Below are 23385 nucleotides of genomic sequence, written 5' to 3' on the forward strand. Positions count from 1 at the left end.
GAAGCGGCTTAGTCATGCTGGCCACATGACCCGGAAAAACTGTCTACGCACAAATGCCGGCTCCCTCGGGTTGTAAAGCGAGATGAGCGCTGCAACCCCAGAGTCGTCCACGACCGGACTTAACTGTCAGGGGTCCTTTACCTTTTTACCTTTAGTTATGTAACTAACTCCCAACTTCTAGATTTCCTTTTTGTCCCTACCTACTCTTTCCTGCCTGCCTTTTCAGCCATCTAGGCTTGCCCGGTAGAGAGATGGGATGGATTGGGGGCAGTGAGTGCATACATAATTTTGCAAGCTTTAAGAGTCTGTCAAGCCCTCCAGTACTGTGGCAATTTCTTACTGAGCAGCAAGCGATCATGCCGGACAGTTGCTGCAGAATTAAAGCAGCAATGCTAAATGGCAAAAAGATATCATATGTTCTGCGTGATAGTTAACACAGAAAGCCGCCACCAAAATAACTAAAGTGCAGCTGGTGCATTCATCAGCGTGAAGGAAATATTGCACCTTTAGGATCTTTTCTCTCATGCAAACACACAAGTGTGTTACTCTATGGAAACCTGAAGGGAGCTATCACTGCCCCTTTAGAGAAACATTCATTATTCTACAGTAGTCTACTCACATGCTCGTGTTATTCCAAAAATATTGCAGTTGCAAGTCAACCACTGATTCTCTTTTTTAATCTTTCTTTTTTCCTTAAGGGAACATTTACCATCTCCATTGACTGATTAAGGGATATTTTGAACTGCCAGCCTTAATTGAAAATGCCACTAAATATAGAAACTCATTTTTAAGTATACAGCTTTTAAAGGACAACATAGGCAGCTCAATCTGCAACCTACTTAAACTGAATTATTTGCATTTGAACAGGCTTAATTAACAGGTTCAATTCCAGTGATTTCAGCAGGACAAAGCGACCTTAAATCAAAGATTTTTTTAAAGCAGAACTGTAAGTTGCCACACTGAACACAAATATCTGAATGTCACGGCCAAGTAAGACTTGCAATTGGAAGAAAAGGGCTGTGTAAATGTGTGACAATAGTGTAATGGTAACAGGTAAAGAATGACAACTGATTTGACAAAGGACCACACAAATAAAACAAATTACAAGCTGTTCTGCTTTGCTATTAATAACAGAACAAACAATTCAGATTTATGTAACAGAGCATCACAAGAAAGCCCAGTCTGTGTTAGTGATAAAGGTAATGCTCATGTTTTAACCCAAATACGAAAGCAAACTCTGGCAAAACCACAGCGCTGTGGAGATAGTTCTAAATGTTTATTGTACCTGATGAGTATCAACCATGCCAATACATCTTTGGACATGAGAATGAGCATGTTTCCTGTAATCTACCAGATTAATTTTAAACCTAAATCATTTAAAGTGTTTTTTTATTATTATTACTTTACAGTGGTACCTCGGGTTAAGTACTTAATTCGTTCCGGAGGTCTGTACTTAACCTGAAACTGTTCTTAACCTGAAGCACCACTTTAGCTAATGGGGCCTCCTGCTGCTGCCGCGCCACTGCATGATTTCTGTTCTCATCCTGAAGCAAAATTCTTAACCCGAGGTAATATTTCTGGGTTAGCAGAGTCTGTAACCTGAAGCATATGTAACCTGAAGCGTATGTAACCCGAGGTACCACTGTATTGTGTTTTCAACAGCATATTCTTGAGTGTTCAAGTTAAAACAAACAAAACAGGCTTCCAGTCTTGTGAGATCTGCAAACTCTACTGGACAGATGAATGTGCTGGATGCACATTTTACCTCTTTACACACAGAGACACACAAAAACACAATATAGCGTTCAATAAAGTAATTGAGAAAACTTTAGCAGCAAGGAGGACTGTGAGAATTTGTTGTAAGGATACCTATTGCATGACTCTAGAATTTCACTGGAAGAGATAGCAAAGACACTAGGGAAAATCCTGGAAGATCATAATGTACTCACGAGCCCAGAAAGAAGTAAGATTATATCCCAAGATCATAGGGTTGTGGAAAGTCTGATGATAGCTTATTCATACTTCCTACTCTTAGAAACAGCCCTTTGGTACAGATTCAGTTGGCAAGTATCTTCATAGGGCGCTAACCAAGGTTTCTGACTTTTAACTAGTCAGCAGCCTCTTCCTGCATGGGGAAGCTTGCCAGCCACATTATCTTTGTGAAAGCTCTCTTGTTTTTTGCTGACAGCACTCAGTATGGTACATGGGAGACCTTGCTCCCTTATGAAGAAGGAAGACACATAACGAACAGAAGAAAAGGCAGAAAGGGAGAGGAAATTTGCCAAAAATCAAGCGGCACACAATGATCTAATAAATCCAAAAACCACAAGAAATTAATCTCTAGAGAGAGGCTGAGAAGATGCAATTCCAACAGCACGGTGCAAGCAAAGAACTGATTATGCACTCAGAACTTTATAGATAATGACTACCAGTGACTATCAATGAGCTACAGACCTTCTTCCCCTGTCAACTGATAAATAAGTCCAGTGAGCCCAGTGGAACTTACTCCTACATAAATGGGTATGGGATTTCAGCTAAAACATTTAAAACAAATAAAAAGAAGCTTAAAGGCTGGTATAGGAACATGCCTTCCCCTCACAAATTTGTTTGAGGCATCTTGCAAAATACATTTTTTTATTTATGCTGGTTAGCTGACTGGGGGAGATATTTTGTCATTCTCATGGTACTGTGGTGTAAACCTGATTTATTGTGGTAGCTTGATTTTTTTCAGATTGTTTGATTTTATTGCGTGCCATATATTTTTATGTTGTACCCTGCCTTGGAATTGATTTTAAATGAAGAGTGGGTTATAAATTACCTAAATAAATGAAAAGGTTTCCAAATGAATCCTATACATGGATTGCATGGGAGAAAGACTTTCTGAACTCGTATCTGAAGAAGTGTGCATGCACACGAAAGCTCGTACCAATAACAAACTTAGTTGGTCTCTAAGGTGCTACTGGAAGGAATTTTTTTATTTTGTTTCTGAACTCAATATGACATTTCCATTGTATCCAATATTAAACTTGGATATGAGCAGGCCCACTGAAATTAAAGGACACGAGTAACTTGGGTATGAGTAACACTTTGATACAACCCAATGTATTGATGAAGCCACTTGAGGCATGAAGAACTCTTTCTTTCCAGAGCCTTTCAGTACAGTGGAACCTCGGGTTAAGTACTTAATTCGTTCCGGAGGTCCGTTCTTAACCTGAAACTGTTCTTAACCTGAAGCACCACTTTAGCTAATGGGGCCTCCTGCTGCCGCCACATGATTTCTGTTCTCATCCTGAAGCAAAGTTCTTAAGCTGGGGTACTATTTCTGGGTTAGTGGAGTCTGTAACGTGAAGCGTATGTAACCTGAGGTACCACTGTAGTTGTAAAGTGTCAATACACTTTTTAAATAGATTCTCTCAGGGCTTTAATAATCTTACAAATACACTTCTAAAACTCCACAAGCATTCATATAATTGGCTGCAAGACACACTGTATGTTTAAATCACATGCCCCCAAAATAGTCTTGGAAACTGTAGTTTGTTAAGGGCACTGGGAATTGTACAGTTCCCATGAACCTTGTAGGGGGAGAAGTTTTAAATATATGGTGTGCATCCAGCAATTACCTCCAAACTATCCCAGAAAACAAGATGATGAATCCTGTAAACTGTTACCTCAGGGCTGAAAAGCTTGAAACTCATAAATATTCAAAGAACAGCTGGCTTGGGGACTTAAGATCTGTTACATCAAACCTCAAGAACCTTGATTCAGCCACACAAGCGTCATACTTCAGTGTCAATGGAAGTTCTTGCAGACTTATGGAAGCACCAAATGAACCTACTAGAAAAAAGGCAAGCATATTTTCAAAGAGATGAGGAACTTGGCCATCGACTTGTATGCACTCAGGTGCTTCTAGTTTTAATCACTTTATTTTCTTACATGTCCACCCCCCTCTCTTCCGGCATGGAAATCTGCCACAGTTCCCAATTCTCATGGTTGTATAGAAACTTGTTGCTATTGATTCAGAGAATGAAGAGCAGTGGCATGTAGATGTGGGGTACCCAGAATATCCATAAAACCATTATGTTTCTTAATCCAGCCCTGCATTGGAATTCTTCCTTTATCAGTGTCTTAGAACAAGTCAAATGACCAGCTCAACAGGCAGCCAACAAATGTTAGGTTTAGTTAGTTTCTCATGAACGCAGAACATGCAAACTATATCTGGCCATCCAGTTTATATTTTTATGATGGCTGAACAGAGTTGCTCTCTCTCTCTCTCTTGCCTCTTATAAATATCAGTGAACAGGAAAGTACATGGAAGGAAGCCCTACTGAAATTAGTGAGAATGACTTCCATAGAACGTGATTGCAAGATCACACTTTCCTAGAAGATCGTACTGCCACTGCTGTACTTTAAGCAAAGCTTTTACACATCTCTCCCGTCCTCAAAATAGACCAGAAACACCTCCAGTGAAGTTTACAGCAGTGTCATAAAATTAAGCCTCAGTGCTTACCTTGAGATGTGTCATTCAGAGTGCACAACACATTTTCACCTTCTCTGAGAGATTAGGCTAGCTTACACTCAGGGGACATGGATAGGTTGCCTGATAAGCTTTTGGAGGCCCTTGTCTGGATGCAGCTCAGCTTCCAGCTCACATTAAAGAAAATAAGCGAATCGTAAATCTTGAATTCCATCCGTGGGGCCTTTAAAGAGGAACATTATCAGCCGGCTTAAACTCTGCCATTTAGAAACAGACACTACGTCTCTTTTTAAAATCAAGGGTTAAAAACCTGGGCGTATAACACGACAAAAGAAAATCGCATCCACTATTTGTGCATTACTTGTCTATCCTGATGTCCCTTTGGAAAAATCTTAAGTCAATTTTTCATCCATCCTTCAACCACACTGAGGCCTACTTATCTTTTGCAAGGTAACAGCATCATGTGCCTGCATAACATTATTCAGATTACTGATAGTCATTCAACGTGTAGTACTTATTACCGATAGGAAACAACAATGTCTGAAGTGCTTTACTCTTTTTATTTGTGTTTTTTCTTTCCTCCAGTAACCTTGCAACATAACTATGGTTCCCATTTTGTCCATCTATGGGTAGACATAGTATGAACTAACTGTTGAAACTCTCTGCCTACTTTACCTTGCCTCCCTTCACCCACTCCAGACCTTCATTAATTGCATTGGTGCTACCATTAACTTCACACACAAACACACTGCATTTTCTTTCTTCCCCCCCCCAAAAAAAAATCAGTATCCCAGGATAACAACACTGAACTACAGCTCCCCGCTCCAACCAGGTACTTTGCAAGGCTAGCATAATGTCGGAACATAAGAAGAGGTTGGATGAGGCCAATGGCCCACCTAGTCCAGAATCCTGCTCTCACAGCGGCCACCCAGATGCCTTTGGGACACTTTTTAAGTGGGGCTGGAGCGCACGACCATTCTCCCCTCCTGTGGTTTCCAGCAGCTGGAATGTAGAGACAATTCTGCCTCCAGCTGTGGTGGGAGAGCATAGCCAGCCTGGCTAGTAGCTCTTGATTGACTTATACTCCATGAACTCAAAGTCACAGCCTCACCCCCAAGTACAGGTACAATAATTATGGGTGTTGCATCCATTGTCTCCACAGCACAAAAGCCTTTTGTAAGAACCAACAAAAAGGTTCCTTCTCTAGAGAGTGGACTGGGGTAGCCAACACGGTCCCTGCCAGATGTTGTGGACTACAGCTCCCATCATCCCTTACCCCCTGGGGGTGCTGGCTAGGAGTTGTAGTCCAAATCAGTTGGAGAGCATTGTACCTGGTCCAGGCAATGGGGCATGTCATTCTAGCCTTGTCTGTGTCTAATTGGTTAGAATTGCTTTCCTAGATGTCAGTCATTTCTATGACTTCATCTGTTGACTAAAATGGTAACATAAAGGTGGGAGGGGGGATATAGTCTCACAAAACAAATGAGAAAATCCCAGGTTCACCCTCTGGCATCCCTAGGTAGGGCTGGGAATCTGAATATTATCTCTCATGTCCCTCCCCTCTGGAACACTTGTGAATCACACTCAACAGAAGCAGCGAAAAGCGCATCATTCCATACGCCGACTGCAGCCACTCACGGCGTATGTGCCAAACATGCCAGCTCCATCTGCAGTCAACACACCCATTACACAAGGTGACTGCAAAAACTTAGGAAAGGGTCTGGCTGAACAAAGTGGCATGCCTCTAATAATGATAATGATAACCCACATTGGCCCTGGCATCTAAAAACCTAGTTCCTGTGCTTAGTTCCATGTACTGCATGCAACCTAGGACGCACACCATTTGCAAGTGAATCATGTCTTCTGTGTTTTGTGACAGAGCTGCTTGCTACTCATGCGGGGTGCATGTTCGACAACATATGGCCCGGTGAAACCCAAGTGTGATTAATCAAGTGTGATTCTAGTTCTAGTAACTTCAAGGCAGCTAAGCTGACTTAAGTACATGTACGCTGCTGGTTGTGAATCAGGCCGTTTGCTAGTAATAATAATAATAATAATAATTTATACCCCGCCCATCTGGCTGGGCCTCCCCAGCCACTCTGGGCGGCTTCCATAGAAAGCAAAAATACAATAAAATATCACACGTTAAAAACTTCCCTGAACAGGGCTGCCTTAAGATGTCTTCTGAATGTCAGGTAGTTGTTTATCGCTTTGACATCTGCTGGAAGTTCCACAGGGCGGGCGCCACTACCGAGAAGGCCCTCTGCCTGGTTCCCTGTAGCTTTACTTCTTGCAATGAGGGAACTGCCAGAAGGCCCTTGGAGCTGGACCTCAGCGTCCGGGCAGAATGATGGGGGTGGAGACGCTCCTTCAGGTATACTGGACCGAGGCCATTTAGGGCTTTAAAGGTCAGCACCAACACTTTGAATTGTGCTCGGAAACGTACTGGGAGCCAATGTAGGTCTTTCAAGACCGGTGTTATATGGTCTCGGTGGCTGCCCCCAGTCACCAGTCTAGCTGCCGCATTCTGGATTAGTTGTAGTGAATTGATTCATTGCAGGGGGTTGTTTATTGGCTTGTTCTTATTATGCATTTTGTGTTTTTTATTATTTTTCTGTTTCTATGCTGTGAACCGCCCTGAGATCTTCGGATGAAGGGCAGCATACAAGTTTAACAAATAAATAAATGAACAGGAATACATACATGGAGAGACTCCATCCGGCAAGGCCTCCTTCCACCTGCCTTGCCCCACCCTCCGGCCCTGGGTCTCCTCATAAGGAAGCTGTGCCTGGAGGAAGAACTGTGAGGGGAGAGACTCCATCCAGCAAGGCCTTCTTCTACCTGCCTTGCCCCACCCTCTGCTTCTCAATGTGTATTGTAATGTTTTATGTACTGTGGCTTGCCGTTATTTTATTGATTATAGTTTAGATATTATTGTAACTGCTGAGTGGATTTCTGTTTAACGTTTATATGTTGATATTATTTTATACTATTCTAATGATTGTTGAAGGTTACTTTTTTGATGGAGGTTGCCTATTTTAAAGTTATGTTTTATTATCACATTTTTGTATTGCATTAGATTGTTATAAGATGTACATTTTTTGTTTCTTCAGCTTGTAAACCGCCTTGAGTATTGTAAGATAGAAAGGCGGTATACAAATTAAAAATGATGATGATGAAGCAAGGTCAAACGACGCAACACAGATTCTATGCACACAGAGTCCTTAATTCATGAAAACGATGCCCCATAACTGCTGTAAAGGAGGAGTTTAGAACCTTTTTCAGCCCAAGGGCTACATGCCCACAGAAGAAACATCCCTGGGCCCACATACCAGTGGTTAAAAGTGGGGAGAGAAATGGGTGCGACTCTTGCATTTGTACCAGGCGCTAAAGTCTAACCACAGGAAAGCCAGGGGTTTTGACACACCTCCTCATTCAAGGCTATGAAGAGACATTATCACAATTCAAAGACACATTCCAGGCAGGCAAAAGTACTCAAACAGTGTGATGCAGGCTCAGCGACAGGTGCAGAGGGGCAGGTCAGACAGAGAAACCTACAACTCCCCACCCCTGCTATATTAAGTATATGCTTAGGCTGCAATCCTCAACACAATTATTAGGGATCAAGTCCTATTGAATGCAACTGAATATACTTATGGGTAAACATGTTTAGGAACATGCTGCATTCAACAGCTTTCTAGCAGCATAGTACCTATGTTTACTCAAAAGTAATTCCATCTGAGTTCAAAGCAGTTTACTCTCAAGTATGGTGAGTTTGGGGTTGTTGACTCAGTGCTTGTATAAATATTATTTCACGAAGTGGTAACAGTTGTTGCTATTTTTTTCCAGAGAAAGATGAATTGGATCGCCTATGATTAAAATGATACTCTGCTGGTGAAACAGTGTAGCAAGTTTTAGAGTTGCTCAGAAAGAACCTTTAATAGGGCGGGTACTTCAGCTCGAAAGATCTAACAATCACCTCTGTTCCCACGTTTTGGATAGTCTTCCTCAAAGGGGACTTTTAGGCAAACACTCTTGCACATATGAAATCTACTCAAGTTCCCCTTTAATCTGCAAAGGATATTTGCAGTCTTAAAACTGCAATGGCACGCCCTGCAGTAATGTGTCAAGATTTAAGCTATATTAGCCATGCTGGTATAAAGTGACTTTTCCCAGGTGCTCAACACTTCCAATGACTTTAGAGATCAGTGGAAGAAGCAGATACTTAGTCCTCTTACAAGCAACTGCCTGACCTATGCTTGCCTGTACTCTGAATAAGTGAGCATGAGGCCTTGCGGCCCAACCCCATGGTTGTTTACAATTCTACATCCAAATTACTTCAAAAGGATTTGCTTACAATAAATTTTGCACAGGATTGCTTCAGACATTAAATTCACTTGAAACATTTGCCTTTTTTTAAAAAAACCCACTTTATCAGAGCAAAGCCACTCAATATGATATAATTCTGCAACTCAAAAATGAATGGCAGATTCACTGTAGATTTTCAATATTGGCTCGATAAACATTTTCTTTAAAATAATCCAAACTACAGTAATCAAATTTGTTAGTCTGCATATGAAATCAAAACAATATATGTGTGTGTGTGTGTGTGTGTGTGTGTTGACTAATTTCACAGCAGCATCAAACACTCTGAAATAAGCATACTTTCACTGAAATCTTCTGTATCTTTACTGACCTGGGAGTAAGCCCTATTTAGCATAGTAGGCCTTACTTCTGAGCAAGCATGCATAAGACTGCACAACCACATCAAGAATGAACTTGATCCATCTATGTGTCTAAGTTGCTAATCACATCCCACTTAGTCAATATACATTGGAGGCGAGTTCCACACATTAGCCATCTGTTCTCTGCCTCAGAATTTCAACCTGCACTTTTATTATTTTTGATGAATTCTGCACTGGATCTACAAGTCTGATGTGTTAAATGTGTGCTGAAACGTTACCACTATTAACAGCATGCTTCTGTACATTGACACAGTCTTCTGTGCATAAGGGTGGTACATTCAACATACTGTAGCAATCTTCCAGCCTCTCCCTGTTAGCTTAGAAAATGCCAAATCGATGTGCAGAAAGCTTGAATAAGTCAATATTGCTTTAACCCTTGCTACAGTTGAGGTTTTTGCAGAACTGGCAAAAGGCACCGTCAGGATAAAGGCATGTAAAGAAGGCTAGCAACCCCAGTGATTTGGTCTCCTCCCTCAGAAAGTGTTAAAAGAAAAATACAATGTCAACACCAGCTCCTCCCTGCTGATGGAAATGGTCTGAGTGCAGTTTTACTTTCTGGCCAGAAGCCCTCATAAAACCGTTACACACACAGAGGGGATGATGACTGGGAATGGAAGAAGAGAAAACACATTCCACGTTTTGAACTATTCCAGTCCCCAATTCGGGACATACTGGGGACCCCACCCCCTTGTATTTCAACCATTTTTTCTATTAACCTTCAAAAAATAAAAAAGAGCAGCCTTTTTCCAAAACAAAACAAAACAAAGCACCATATTCACCAAGAGTTAGCAGAATTCCTTTCTCAAGCACTTGAACAGCCAGCAGGAGAGACGTATTCTGACTTATGCCTGAGAAATATGGAACCACATGAAATCTTACTGGAAATGTGTGTGGTTTCTGAATGCACACATTCCGAGTCAGCAACAAATGTAGGGGTTCCAAAACGCATACCTAAAATGCCATCCCTTCTCAGTATTTATTATCCAAAGAATAAGAAAACAACCGTAGGAAAATTGCATAATGCCCTTTTTTAAACTTCCTGGAGCATCAGAATGGACCAAACTGTAGAACAATTGCACTCTCTTCAATAAAAACCAAGAAAATTAAATTATGCAAAAGCCAAAAAACAAAACGAAAAGCCCCTCTGTTACTCAGTTTCAGAAATAAGCAAAATAATCTGTTGGTAAAAACAAGTAATAAAGGAACACTTATTATTCATATCTGAAACTTGATTAAATAGCGAATCTCACACATGAGCTTTGCATTATGTCACTGGATGTGTTCAAATAGCATTTGCACCAACATATACGGTATGTGGGGGAAGGTGTTTTTGTCCTTTTCTTTTTTAGTAAAACTGTATTCTCTTGGCAGGCTGAGAGAGTCCTTGCAAGCCCAGCCCTAAAGATTTTTCCATCCTCCGTAATAAAGCATGCAAGCAACACTGGAGCGGCAGATCTTCCTGCCAAAAAAGCCTCATTCCTCTATCTCTCCCAGCACTGTGGCAGGAAGAATAGCAGAATAGCTAGAAAGGAGGAGATGGGTGGTGTTTTTTTTATATATCACCACCCGAACACAACCTATATATTTATACACAGCCAGCCCAAATGGTACCAGAGGAGGAGGAGGAGGAGGAGAAGGAGAAGAAGACAACAGGCGCCATCAAGAATCAATGGGCTCTTCCCCACCCCCTCAGCAAAATGACATTAATAACCAGTTTCCTAAGAAACTAAAAAGCAGGAGAAATAAACGTAGCAATCTCTTTCTCATCCTCCCTCCCCTTTTGGGGCCAAAAGCTTCAAGGAGAAAGAAGGGGGGAGGTGGAGGAATCTCAGCAGGGATTTTTTTTCACACACACACACACACACACACACACACGTACACCATTTCTTAGGCTATGTCACACACATACGAGGAGAAACTGACACCCACAGGAAACAATTACAACATGCCACATCCACACACACACAAGGGATGGCGAGACGAGCTGGAGGCGAAAGGTGTGTAACTGCAGAGAGGCCAAATCAACCTTCCAGAGATCATTTCAGATGCCTCCAGTTGCTCGCTCGCTCATGCTCATGCTCCCCCCCACACACACACACATATACACACCACACTCCTAACCTTGCACACCCCACCCTACCTTCCCTTCCTCCTCAGATCTCTCTCCCCCCCCCCACCACCACCACCACCTTCAATTCCCCAGAGGAATGGATGTTTCCCTCTCCACCTACATCCTCCCAGCACTTTGGATGCTGAGGCTCAGCTGTGCACGGGGGAGGCACCGCGGAGGGCGAGGGAGAAATGGCTTTTTTTAAAAAAAAAAAACAACCCACAATGTGCATTATTTTATTTTTTGGTGCCCTTACCTTCCGATAATTCCAGCTCCAGCTCAGCCAGGCGGGCTCTGACTTCCAGCGGCAGAGGGAGGCTCTCCAGGCTGCGATCCGCCATACTCGATCCAAGGAGATCTCTTCTGGCTCTCGGCTGTGGCTGCTTCTCCTCCTTTCTCTCCCCTCGCGCTGCTGCGCGGATGTGGCTCTGGCTCTTTGTTTGCAATACACACCGACAGAGAGAGGGACACACACACACACACAACACACGCGATCGTGGAGGAGGAGGGGGACGACTTGCGGAGCGGGGGGGGGGCGGCGGAATGGAAAGGGAGGGCGGCAAATTAAAAACAAAAGCACCCAACCCTCCCCCCCGCGCGACGGGGGCCCCGCGTCCTCTCCGGCGGTCTCAGCGGGGCATAAAGCGAGGAATCCACGCAGAGCCCAGCCCAGCTCAGGCAGGGATGAGGTGGAGGGAACGCAGAGATTTCCCCTCTCCTCCCTCGCCGCCTGCTGCTGCTGCTGCTGCTGCTGCTGCCGCCTTCAGTGGAGCCCCGCCATGGCTGCTGTTGCTGCTGCCTCCTCCTCCTCCTCCTCTTCTTCTCCTTCCTCCTCCTCCTCCTCTTTCCCCCTCGCAATCCGTTCGCATGGAGCTGAGCGGGCCCGCTGCAAGCTCGCCACAGACTCACGCACAGCGCGCCAGGGCGCAGCGCTCTCTCCCGCTCGCCTCCCTCGCTCGCTCCACCCCGGCCGCTGCTGCTGCTGCTGCTGCTGCTGCTGCGGCTGCTGCGGCTGCTTTTTCGGCGGCGGAGGCTGGGAACTGCGGAGCCTCTGCCGAAAGCCGCCGCTTCTGCTTCTGTCACCCGCGCACGTGACCCGCCTGGGCGCAGCTGTCCTCTAGAGGGAGCGCGGGAGCACCGAGCCCCTCCAGGGAAGCCCGCGCGCGCGCGCTCCTGAGGCGCCGGCTGGGAGCTGCTTCCCGCGCGCGCAGCAGGGTCGGTTCTTGTGAGGGCAGAGGCAGCGGGTGGAGAAGGAAGAAACAACAACAACGATTCCTCCTCACCACTATGAGCTGAATAAAGAGCATGAAATCCAAAAACAACAACAACAACAACAAACAAACAACAACAGAAAAAGCCTTTAATATATATATTAGGGCAACTCCTAGGGGACCAAGGTCCCTTCAGCCTCCCCCAATAAAATATTTTTTTATTCAATAAAATGTGTTTTGTTCAACTTGGCATCCTTGGGCACAAGAGGTTCTTTTGGGCACCCGAGGCAGCAGAAGTGGCTCGCATCCTCCTTCGGGGCAATGAAAATTAAAAATACATTATTTTCTGCCTGTTCACGGCCACCCCAAAGTAAGCTGCCTGAGGTAGCCACTTCACACACTATCTAACGTTAGGGCCGGAACTGTTTCTTTCTCAAATGTGTAGCCCGCTGATTAAATCCCTCCACAAAATGGTTTACAAGTTGGAAACAGTTCTAGCATAGGGTATAGGAAATAACAATGTGGCCATTGATGTTTTTTTTTTTTTAAAAGTAAAAAATAGTAAAAATTCAGCCTGGACCACAAAATGGCCATGGTTAGAAAAAGTAAAAATCAAATTAAAAAAAAACACTAGTGAGGTGTGTGACATAGGGGATAAGACCTGGGGTGTCTCATTAAAGGCCAGCAAGCGGTCAGTTATTTATTACATCCATCCAATTATTTAACCGTTTCTCATATTTTTTCACCAAAAAGGTTGCCACTTAGATTTTATTCCTTTCAAGTACCAAAATGCCTCCATATAAATAATCAGCAACACACACAGAGACACAGACACACACGACACAGGATCCACAGAACAGCCAGTCAAGTTCCACTCACACAGTGGGGCTTTCCTGCCTTCCCAATGTATCCCCTGGTCTTCCCTGAAAAGTCACTGAGGACATCCTCCAGAACAGACTACTACTACTACTACTACTACTAATTATTATTATTATTATTATTATTATTATTATTATTATTAAATTCAATTTATACACTAGGGTAGGGACATGAAACTTGAAGGAGGAATCTGCAAATAACAGAGAATATTCCCATTCTTACACAAAAGGAGTTGCCTTTTATGTACACAAGGATCTCTCTGGATCCTGTCCTAATACTGCAGCACAAACCATTAAAATAATACTGCATAACCAGTTTTAATCCCGTTCTAATATCCTCCCAAAGGAACCATGCTCACGCTAAAGAGAAAGGCCTTCATTATCCAGTGGAAAACCTTTTATTTATTTTTTTAGCCCAGGGGCCACATTCCCTTCTGGGCAACCTTCTGGGGGCCACATGCCAGTAGCAGGCAGGACCAGAGGCAAAAGTGGGTGGAGCTGCAGGTGTGACTCTTTGCATAATAGGCTGCAGTCCTCCAGCCACACAAAAGCCCACATGCCATCGAGTCAAGCAAGAAGCATTAAAAGTTGCATTCTAGCCCCGGGGGGGGGGGGGACCAGACTCAAGGAGGGTGCAGAGCAGGGCCAAAGAATGGGGTGTGGCCTAGGAAGAGCCTCAAGTGCCAGATAGTGAAGACTGAAGGGCATAGCTGTCAACTTACAGATTTGAAAATAAGGGACCAGCAGCCTCGAAAATAAGGGATCAGCAGCCAAAATAAGGGATTTTCCGGGGACAGGTATGTTCAACTTCTGAGCCCCTCCGAGCCAAAGGCAGAAAGCCCAGCCAGCAGCCAAACGAAGCCTCAAGCGGTGGTTCCCACAGCGCAGCAACCCGGCAAAGGGGATGCAGCAAGGAAAACCACCATCACCTCTCCGCTGGGAAGCGCTGAGCAAAGGTGAGTCCCCAGGCAACGCGGCCGATTTGATTGGCACAAGGCATGCAAGCTCCACCCCCCAGTCATTCTTAGACTCCTTATTGGGTGAGCAACGCAGCCAAGCAACACAGTTGGAGCCTCCCTCCTCCCTGGCTGGCAGGGAGGGAGGGAGAGGAGCTGCTTCCTTTGAAACCCGAGAAATTTAAGGGACATCATCAATAACGGAAAGCAGCGGGACATGGCGCTGGGATAAGGGAGTTTCCTACCAAATAAGGGACGGTTGACAGCTATGCTGAAGGGCCACATTTGGTCCTTGGATGTCAAGTTCCCCATCTTTACTGTGAGGCTCCTTCAACAAGGGTTTCCGTAAGGAAGGCATAACCACCAAGGAGGCTCTCAAGCAAGTCGACGTGGTGCATTTCAGGCAATGGGAAGACCAAAAGCAAGGCTGCCCCAGAAGATTTTAGGGCTCATATGGGAGGAGGCATCCCATACATTCCTTCTCATGTGTAAGGCCCAGACCATTTACCATACTTTTCCATGTATAAGACTATATTTCCCCCCCCCCTTAAAAATCATGCTAAAAAGTGGGGGTTGTCTTATATATGTGTAGTGCATAGGGTGGACGTTTGATTGGTTGCTGCCGCAGCTGTGAGCGGATATTGTGTGTGTTATTGGTTGCTGCGTCAATGGGTGGTGTTGATTGGCCAACACTGCGGCAATTGGGCAATCCTTCCCAAAAAAAAGCTCAACAACTTTTTGCCATCTCCCATTTTCTCAAATTCCAGTCCCCAAAAATAGGGGGCGTTTTATACATGAGGGCATCTTATAGGCGGAAAAGTACGGTATTACTTGAAACGTTTAGAAAGCAGCCATTTTAACTGTGCTGGAAACTAAACAGTAATATATATATATATATATATATATATATATATATATATATGAATGACTCTGTGGGTTTTCTTGCACCCACTCAACCCATCTTTTGTGTGTGTTTGTTTGTTTCATGTTGTGAAGAGCAATGCAAACCCTTGTCCATCACTCCCCATGACTCACACATACTGCCCTACAATCTTATGGACATTGCATATTGGCTGCCGATGAGCTACCAATGCACCATCAAAACTTGGTTGTTGACATATGGCCAGCTTACCTAAAAGACTGGCTTCCCATGTGTATACAGTGGTACCTCGGGTTAAGAACTTACCGGTAATTCGTTCCGGAGGTCCGTTCGTAACCTGAAACTGTTCTTAACCTGAGGTACCACTTTAGCTAATGGGGCCTCCCACTGTCTCCATGCCGCCACCACACGATTTCTGTTCTCATCCTGAGATAAAGTTCTTAACCCAAGGTACTATTTCTGGGTTAGCGGAGTCTGTAACCTGAAGCGTCTGTAACCTGAAGCGTCTGTAACCCAAGGTAACACTGTATCTGTTAAATCATTGAGATCAGCTTGGGAGGTTGTGGCAGTGCCATGCTACAGATTATCATATGGTGGGGACTCAGAAAAAAGGCGTTTTATCCTGCTGCCTCTGTATTTTGAAATGCGCTTTCCTCTGCAATGTGAGAAGCATCTTCAGTCATATTCTGAAAACATACCTATCTTCTCAGGCTTTCCCTAATAGTTAATGCTGGACCCTGTACCTTTGTATCTTACGATGCTGCATCCTATTTTTGGAATTTATGGTTCTGATTGTTTTTTTCTTAGTAGCTTTATACTGATGCTTTTTGTGTATATCTGAATCTGTTGTACATCATGTTGATTAAAAAAATTTAAGCAATTTAGAAATGCTGTTAAATAAACAAATAAATCATTTTGGGGTGCTATTTTTATTATTTTGCCTGTGTGCTCCCTTGCTGTGCAACCAGCTCAATTGCTATTATTGTTGTTGTTTTGATTTGCAGAACATTATCCTAATACTGTAGGCCTAACATAACTCTCTCCATCCATTAAGGTGTGCACACTCATGTCAACTTTCACCTCCTCTTAAACAGGTTTTACAGGTTTCTGTACTATTAAAAAAAAACAAAAAAAAACTTAAAAACCTGTTTGACCAGAGTTGGCAGTGGAACAAAATAAATGTCTGTACATTATGGGAAAGCAAGTCCTCCTGCAAACCATATTACACAAAGCAGAGAGAGAGAGAGAGAGAGAGAGAGAGAGAGAGAGAGAGAGAGAGCACACCTATTGGCTGGCCCCACCTTGAGATACACTGCACTATGATCTCAGCTGTGAACTTGCAGGACCCGGGGCGAGGGGGGGACACTTTGCAAAACCTGTTTGACCAGAGGTTTCCCCATACAATTCCTGTGTCATTTTATACAACCCTGAAATACATAACATCTGAAAGCTAGTGCAACCACTCTTCTTTATAATCCTCAACAGTGTACTGGGTGAGATGTAGAAGCAACAGTGCAGAATTTGTGGAAAAAGGCAAAATATTCAGGAAAGGTCAGGGATTGACTATAGGAGTCATTTCCTACACAAACACAGCTACAGGCCACAACTATGGTGAAAATCATAGGGTGGGATTCAAGGGACTGCGTGCCAAGCTCCATACACCCAAAGGTAGGGGGCGGTTTTGGGGCTTGAATCGCAGCTCTCCATGCTAAATTGCAAACATATAGACTGAGAACCACAAACAAAAAGGCTGAAGGGTGTATTGGAAAGAAGAAGTTACCGTAGAAAAGGGCTAAATATTATTACAATTGCAAAATGCCTCTTATGGAGTACTGTAGAGCATTAAGAATTCCTAGAGGCTTGGGCTTGTTACATGCCCTTGTGTGTGATTTTGTGTGAAGGACACCTCAGTCGGTACAGCATGAGGCTCTTAATCTCAGGGCCATGGGTTCAAACATTGGGCAAAAGGATTCCTACATTGCAGGGGTTGGACTAGATGACCCTCATGGTCCCTTCCAGCTCTATGATTCTGTGATAAAGGCTTGCAGGGATGAGGAATCTACGGCCCTCCAGATGTTGCTTGACTACAACTCCCAGCGCCGGCCCAAGACATTTTGGCACCTGAGGAGAACCACAAAATGGCACCACCAGGGTGAAGAAGGGGTGAGTGAAGTTATACATCAGGAATTGAGGGGGGGGGGGTAAAGCTCTACATCAGGAACAAGGGTAGGAAGGGGCTGTTGTTGTTTTTAAATATTTTTATTAAAGTTTTCTTGGTTTACAAAGGTATGCGCAATGTCTCTTTTTTCAAGTTACATTTTCCATAGGTCAGTTTCATTTGCTGAGACATTAGGGTTACATTAGGAAGAAAAGGGGGGGGAGGGGGCCATGGTGGGTGGGGGTGGGGCCGGGAAGTGATGTTTCTATTTTGCTTAATGTATGTGCGGGGTTTTGTGTCAGAAGAAGAAGAAGAGTTTGGATTTGATATCCCGCTTTATCACTACCCTAAGGAGTCTCAAAGGGGCTAACAATCTCCTTTCCCTTCCTCCCCCACAACAAACACTCTGTGAGGTGAGTGAGGCTGAGAGACTTCAGAGAAGTGTGACTAGCCCAAGGTCACCCAGCAGCTGCATGTGGAGGAGCGGGGAAGCGAACCCGGTTCACCAGATTACGAGTCCACCGCTCTTAACCACTACACCACACGTCATTTGTGCAGGTTCTCTTTGGTGGTGAGAGAAATTGGGGTTGGCCTAGGGTGTGCAGTTGCTTGTTTGTGATTGGCTGTGGTGGACTCTGTTTTCATGTGTGAGTGGGGTGGGTAGGTGTTTTTGAATCAGGTTAGCCATATTGATTTGTATGCTGTTGGTGGATTCTTGCTGTTGTCTTGTTGGGCTGTGTATGTGATAAAGGGGAGCCATACCGGGGTGAAGGTATCTTCTTCTATTTGTCCCCGTGTCAGTTTCAGTTTATTGGTTAATTTTTATAGTAGGGGTGTTTCCCATACTATTTGGTACCATTGGTCCATGCTTACTCCTGACAGGTCTCTCCAGTGTCTGGTTATGATGTTTCTGGTTGCTGAGAGGTAGGAAGGGGCTGTTGAGGAGGCAGTAGATCTAGCCTCCAAGGAGCATGCTGCAGCTGTCACGGCCACAGTGGTAGCAACAGAGGTTGATGCATTCCTTGTAGACCAGAACTGCTGTCCCTGTGGATCCTGCTGCGCAAGGCGGACAGCTTGCCTCATGAGTGGACCGGCCCTGACAACTCACATGACACAAACACACACACCATTTGCCTTTCATCACTGGGGCTGACGGGAGTCCAACTACATCGAATGGGTCACAGGTTCCCATCCTTGCTTTAGCCAAACAACTCTCTTTGCATGTAGATATTGTCCATCGTCAACGACAAAGTTCTAATCAAAACCTAGAGAGAGAACCAAACCTTCACTTTGACATAACAAGGCAAAAAGCACTTACTCCCATGTCTGCTCTCAAATTAGAGGCAGATATGTGAAGAATATCAGGCACTGTTCAGCACATGTATGTCTGACTTTTGTTATGATGTCAGTGACTTATGGTTGCTCCCTTGAGCAAAACAACAGCAGCCATATGGATTTATTTATGGCTGCACTTCAGACAGTAAGCATGGGGATAAGGCTTGGGGTATAAAAAGAAATGCTGTATATAGGGGTTCAGTCAACAGCATCCATGCGGTGAGATATACACATATCTTGTTCAAAATGTCTCCGCAAGGCAGCTCCTTCCTTGTCTCTTTATCTTTTTTTAAGGGGGAAATTTTGAATACAATGTAAATGCAGGTAATGACCCTTTACATATTTGCCGGATTACAATTTAAGGATGCTTAGCTCTTAAGTGTTCCTTATCTTCAAAGGGTTTCACACAATAATTAGTCTTCACACCACTCTGAAAACTGTTATTATCTCTGTGCTTTGGAAGCTGGAGGCTTCAAGGATGCAAAAGGCTTGGTGGTGTTCTCAGGGCCTCCAAAGCAAACCAGCGAGTGTGTTGTAAAATGGTGCCTCCAGCTTTTAGAAGAAGCACATGCCTAAAAGGGCAGGCTCAAATGAAATTTTAAAAAGCTCTCACTGTGTTTACTGGAACCTAACAATCAAAGCCAGTGGCCAGGATCCAAAGATTGACTTGTGCATGCTGATATGGAATGTAAAAACTCATATTTTCTTTGCATAGCTACCTTCACTGTCTAGTGCACACCATAGGAGAAACTGCTTTTCTGAAACTACTACTGTAGTTTCAAAGTCCGATTGCCATGTGTCGTGGGAAGAAGGACCTGCTGTTTGTGAAGCATAAGCCCAAAGCGCCTCACATGAAACAGTTAAACAATACTGGATCTTAGCAACCATATTTTACCACTAAAAAGGGCCAGATATCATTACAGCTGCAACAAACATAAAAAAGCACACTGAGAGTAAAGTACAGAGGTTAGCCAAATACACCCTGCCACAATTTGAGCATGTGTTGGTGGAGGATTAATGTCTGAATTACTTTCTGATACTTGAGTTATAAAGGTGTGCCATCTTTTTTAGGATTGCTCTCCATTCATTGCTTTCACCTGCTTGGTAAGCTTTTCAGTCCAAGCATTTTGTATCCAAACAGACAACCGCAGATTATCTACTGTAAACCTTTCCCATTTTGAGCACTCAGTTGTCAAGCCGCAACCAGGAGAAATGTAATCTTTATGTAGGTTTTTGTTGTTATTGTCACATAATCTATATTTGAGCACTGGTCTCTCCTTTTTTAAAAAAAGAAAGACAGACAGAAAGTGCCTGGTGATTAATGCCCTTTGACCCCACTTTAAAGTGGTCTAGTAGGATCCTGTCCTCAGCAGCCTCAGGTATAAACAGGATTTTAATGTCTAACCTCCTTGTTTTGTTTGCACGCCATATAGTTTGGTTCAATTACACTCTGGCTTACCACCCCCATGATATTCCTTTCTCGTGCGTTCCAAGGCCAGAGCCATCTGTTTAGTTAGGTCCATTACTTTTAATAGGATGGCAGCAACGTATATAACCATCAAGGGCAATGCAAAGTCTGTTTCCACTGAACTTGCACTGCATAGGTGATAATGTAACAGAACAAGAGCCTCTCTTCCACAGACAGTGAATAAGCACAGAGCAAAACCAAGTTTCACTTCAGACCATAACTAAAAGGGTGCTGGAATAGTCTTCAAGGTTTCTGCACGGGCACACAGATCCTGGTCCAAAAAGGCCCCCTTGGCACACGCAAGGATCGTGTGTATCCACACGGCGCCTGAAATTCCAGCACTCCACACTGTATGATAAACCATTCAGAAGGATTCCAAGCGCAGCTTGTTATCCGGGCTTCTGTTTGGAAAATAAATGAATCAAAGAAGGCCCTCTGCATGCGGAGGGCTAACTATGCAGCTCTCTGGATGATGTCCCAAATCTGAAATAGTATATGGTGTGTTTAAGTAGCCTAGGAGTGATTAACTCAGGTGGGGTGCTTTGTAATGCAAAGCATTCTTGACAGGAGTGAATCGTCCCTGTGGAGTCATAATGGCTATTATAGTCTCTGTCAAAACAGAGGTGTGTATAAGGGGCCCGTGGATACTTGTTATTTCCATGGCTATCCCAGAGAAGGAAACACACCAACCTGTAAGAGATCTGTGTTTTCCTTGGACCAGATTCTTGCACTGCACAGTAAGAAGCTCCAGTTGGCCAAATGGATGACTGTCCCAGACAGCCCCCTGCTGGAAACAACCAACCACACCATCTACAGCTGCTGGATTTTTTAAATCCTTTAATCTTCCCTCCTGATGATGACGGGTGTCAGTGGCATATTTTCACCACATGCTTAAAGTGTCTTAATAGTCATTATTTCATTCCTTGGGAATTGTAGTTCCATGAAGAAGGGGGGGACAGAGGAGATGGGTGCTATATAAATGCCATAAATAAACATAAAATGAGAAACTTCAGCATCCTCACAAACTATAAATCCTGTTGCTGCTACTAGCAGGTTTGAAAGAAATGCTTAAATAAATAAAATGATAAAAATATGCCATCTCAAGAAAAAAGAGAAATAGACACTGATCATTTCAAGCAGAGAGAAGTGCACAAGAATCATATGAGGAGACCATCCATGTAAATATTCCTCTGCCCCCTCTCCCCATACCTATGTTCAATGTAGCAGGGAGAAATTCCAGTATTTTTGAAGGAAGGAAAGTCATGAAAACATAACTAGCATTAACCCACTGCAAGCGTATTGGGTAGGTACGCCCCGTGACAATATACTTGTGACTGCATGTGTGCACACATGCACACATACATGTCAACACCTGTGACTGCTGACAGAATTGCTTTAAAAGTCAGCAAAAAAATAAATAACATTGAAGGAGAATGCTCCAGCTCAGAGATAGTCACATCCAGCAAGGTATCTGTTATGTACTGAGTTGAATAGGATCCAAAATGCAGCAGTCTGATTGGTCCTAGAACAATAGAGTCCAGAATGCAGCAGTCTGATTGGTCCACAGGAGCCACCCAATCCAGCTCCAGGTGGAAGTGAATCCGCAATCTGATTGGCCTGCAGGAGAATCCCGGAATTCGCCAATCACGTGGGGCCCATTGTGTAAATAATGTATATTTACACAAATATAAATTCTGGGGGAACATCCATTCCTCCTCACCACTATGAGCTGAATAAAGAGCATGAAATCCGCTCTCGACTCCGAGTATATTTCAGTATCATTTATAAAATGTGAGTGTCAGGGAACTGCCATCGGAGCCAAAGGAGGAGAAAGGGCTCCAGAGGGATGCCGGAGAGGGTCCCAGTAGGGAGAGAGGCAGCCCATCTGCTGGGGAAGGAAATCAGCGTAGCACCAGTGGAGAAGGGGGGCAGATGGGGGAATCGGAGAAAAGGCTCCTGGACTCCTCACCGGAGACCAGCGGGGAGAGTACAGGTCCTCCGCTGCCCACACCCTCCCTGCAAAGACTTCCGCGCAGGGAGAATAGGAGGCGAGTGGGCGTCAAAGAACTTCTTTGCTGGAAGAAGTTCAAGAAACGCCCACTGACGGATTCTGCCAGCGACTGAGACAGCCACGAGTGCAAGGCTGTCCAGAGAGAAAGGGTTCAACCAGGCAACCTAGTCAGGAGTGGCGGCAACTTACGCACGAGCAACCCCCTTAGAACTATTACAGTGAGTAATACCAATAGGTTGCCTTCTTAGAAAACAGACAGAAATGCAATAACATGTTATTGATTGAGCGCTTCATATGTTGAATTATGATTATGCCGCTGTGGTTAATCGTTCCAGTCTTTCCATTTTAAACTGTCTTAGTAGTGTTTTAATTCGTTTATGCTGTTATTTTTGTTCAGCATCTTTAATATATGCCTACAGAACAAAACAGCTGATACATTAGTAATCATATGTTTGATGCCAGTGTAGATGGCATCCTATAATGCAGGAAGCTCTGTTATATTCACACCACGTGCCTCATCTGTGTAGCTCAGCATTGTTACTGCGCTGACAGGCAGCCATGCATTGGGGTTTCAGACAGTGGCCTCAACCGGTCCTAGTTGCTGATGCCATGACGTTCTGAACCCTGCGACCTTCCGCATGCAAACAGGTGCCTTGCCTCTGAGCTAAAACCCTTTCCCCTAATGCGAGAGTTGCCCAGAGCTTTCTCTGGCGCCATGAAAAATAAAGCTCCGCTAAAGAGCTTTATAAGAGCCGGGATTTACAGTATCATCATCTGAACAGAGTAAAAGGGAACGGCAATGCATAAAAAGGCTGATCGTTTCATCATAGTTGACACTTCTCCACCCTCACGCTTTGAACTCGCTTTGTGACTCCTCTGCCAGTTCTTTTTTTCCCTCTCAGCTCCTCAGTTTGCTTTTCGATTGACCTATTCGATGACCTTTAGAACCGTCCGCAGAAAATTGGGGGAAACGGCACTTATGGATGCTTCTTAAGAGCGCATTGTTGAGTTATTGGATATTTTATATGTGATTTTAATCCCTGAAGGATGCATCAAATAGATAGCATTTCCTATCACTTATTCGGATGAAATTTGCACTAGGAAGGCTGGTAATGTCAATTCCAGAGGCTCCTAGGTGTTGGAGGAGGGGTGCTTTACT

The 23385-nt window shown here is 44.0% G+C and overlaps 1 protein-coding gene across 6 annotated transcripts in view; it reads right to left on the minus strand.

The window, feature by feature from the left end:
• Window positions 1-12386, minus strand: part of DIP2C (disco interacting protein 2 homolog C) — a 301056-nt gene extending 288670 nt beyond the window's left edge. For 2 of the 6 annotated variants that reach the window (XM_079996376.1, XM_079996372.1), the window contains exon 1: window positions 11586-12386. In XM_079996376.1, coding sequence (XP_079852502.1) covers window positions 11586-11670 — 85 coding nt within the window. In that variant the 5' untranslated portion in view covers window positions 11671-12386. The remainder of the gene's footprint in view (window positions 1-11585) is intronic. The other 4 variants (XM_079996374.1, XM_079996373.1, XM_079996375.1 and 1 more) reach the window with 4 other exon arrangements.
• Window positions 12387-23385: the final 10999 nt, after the last annotated feature.

Source organism: Podarcis cretensis (assembly GCF_951804945.1).
Source record: "Podarcis cretensis genome assembly, chromosome: 12".
NCBI classification, from domain to species: Eukaryota; Metazoa; Chordata; class Lepidosauria; order Squamata; family Lacertidae; genus Podarcis; species Podarcis cretensis.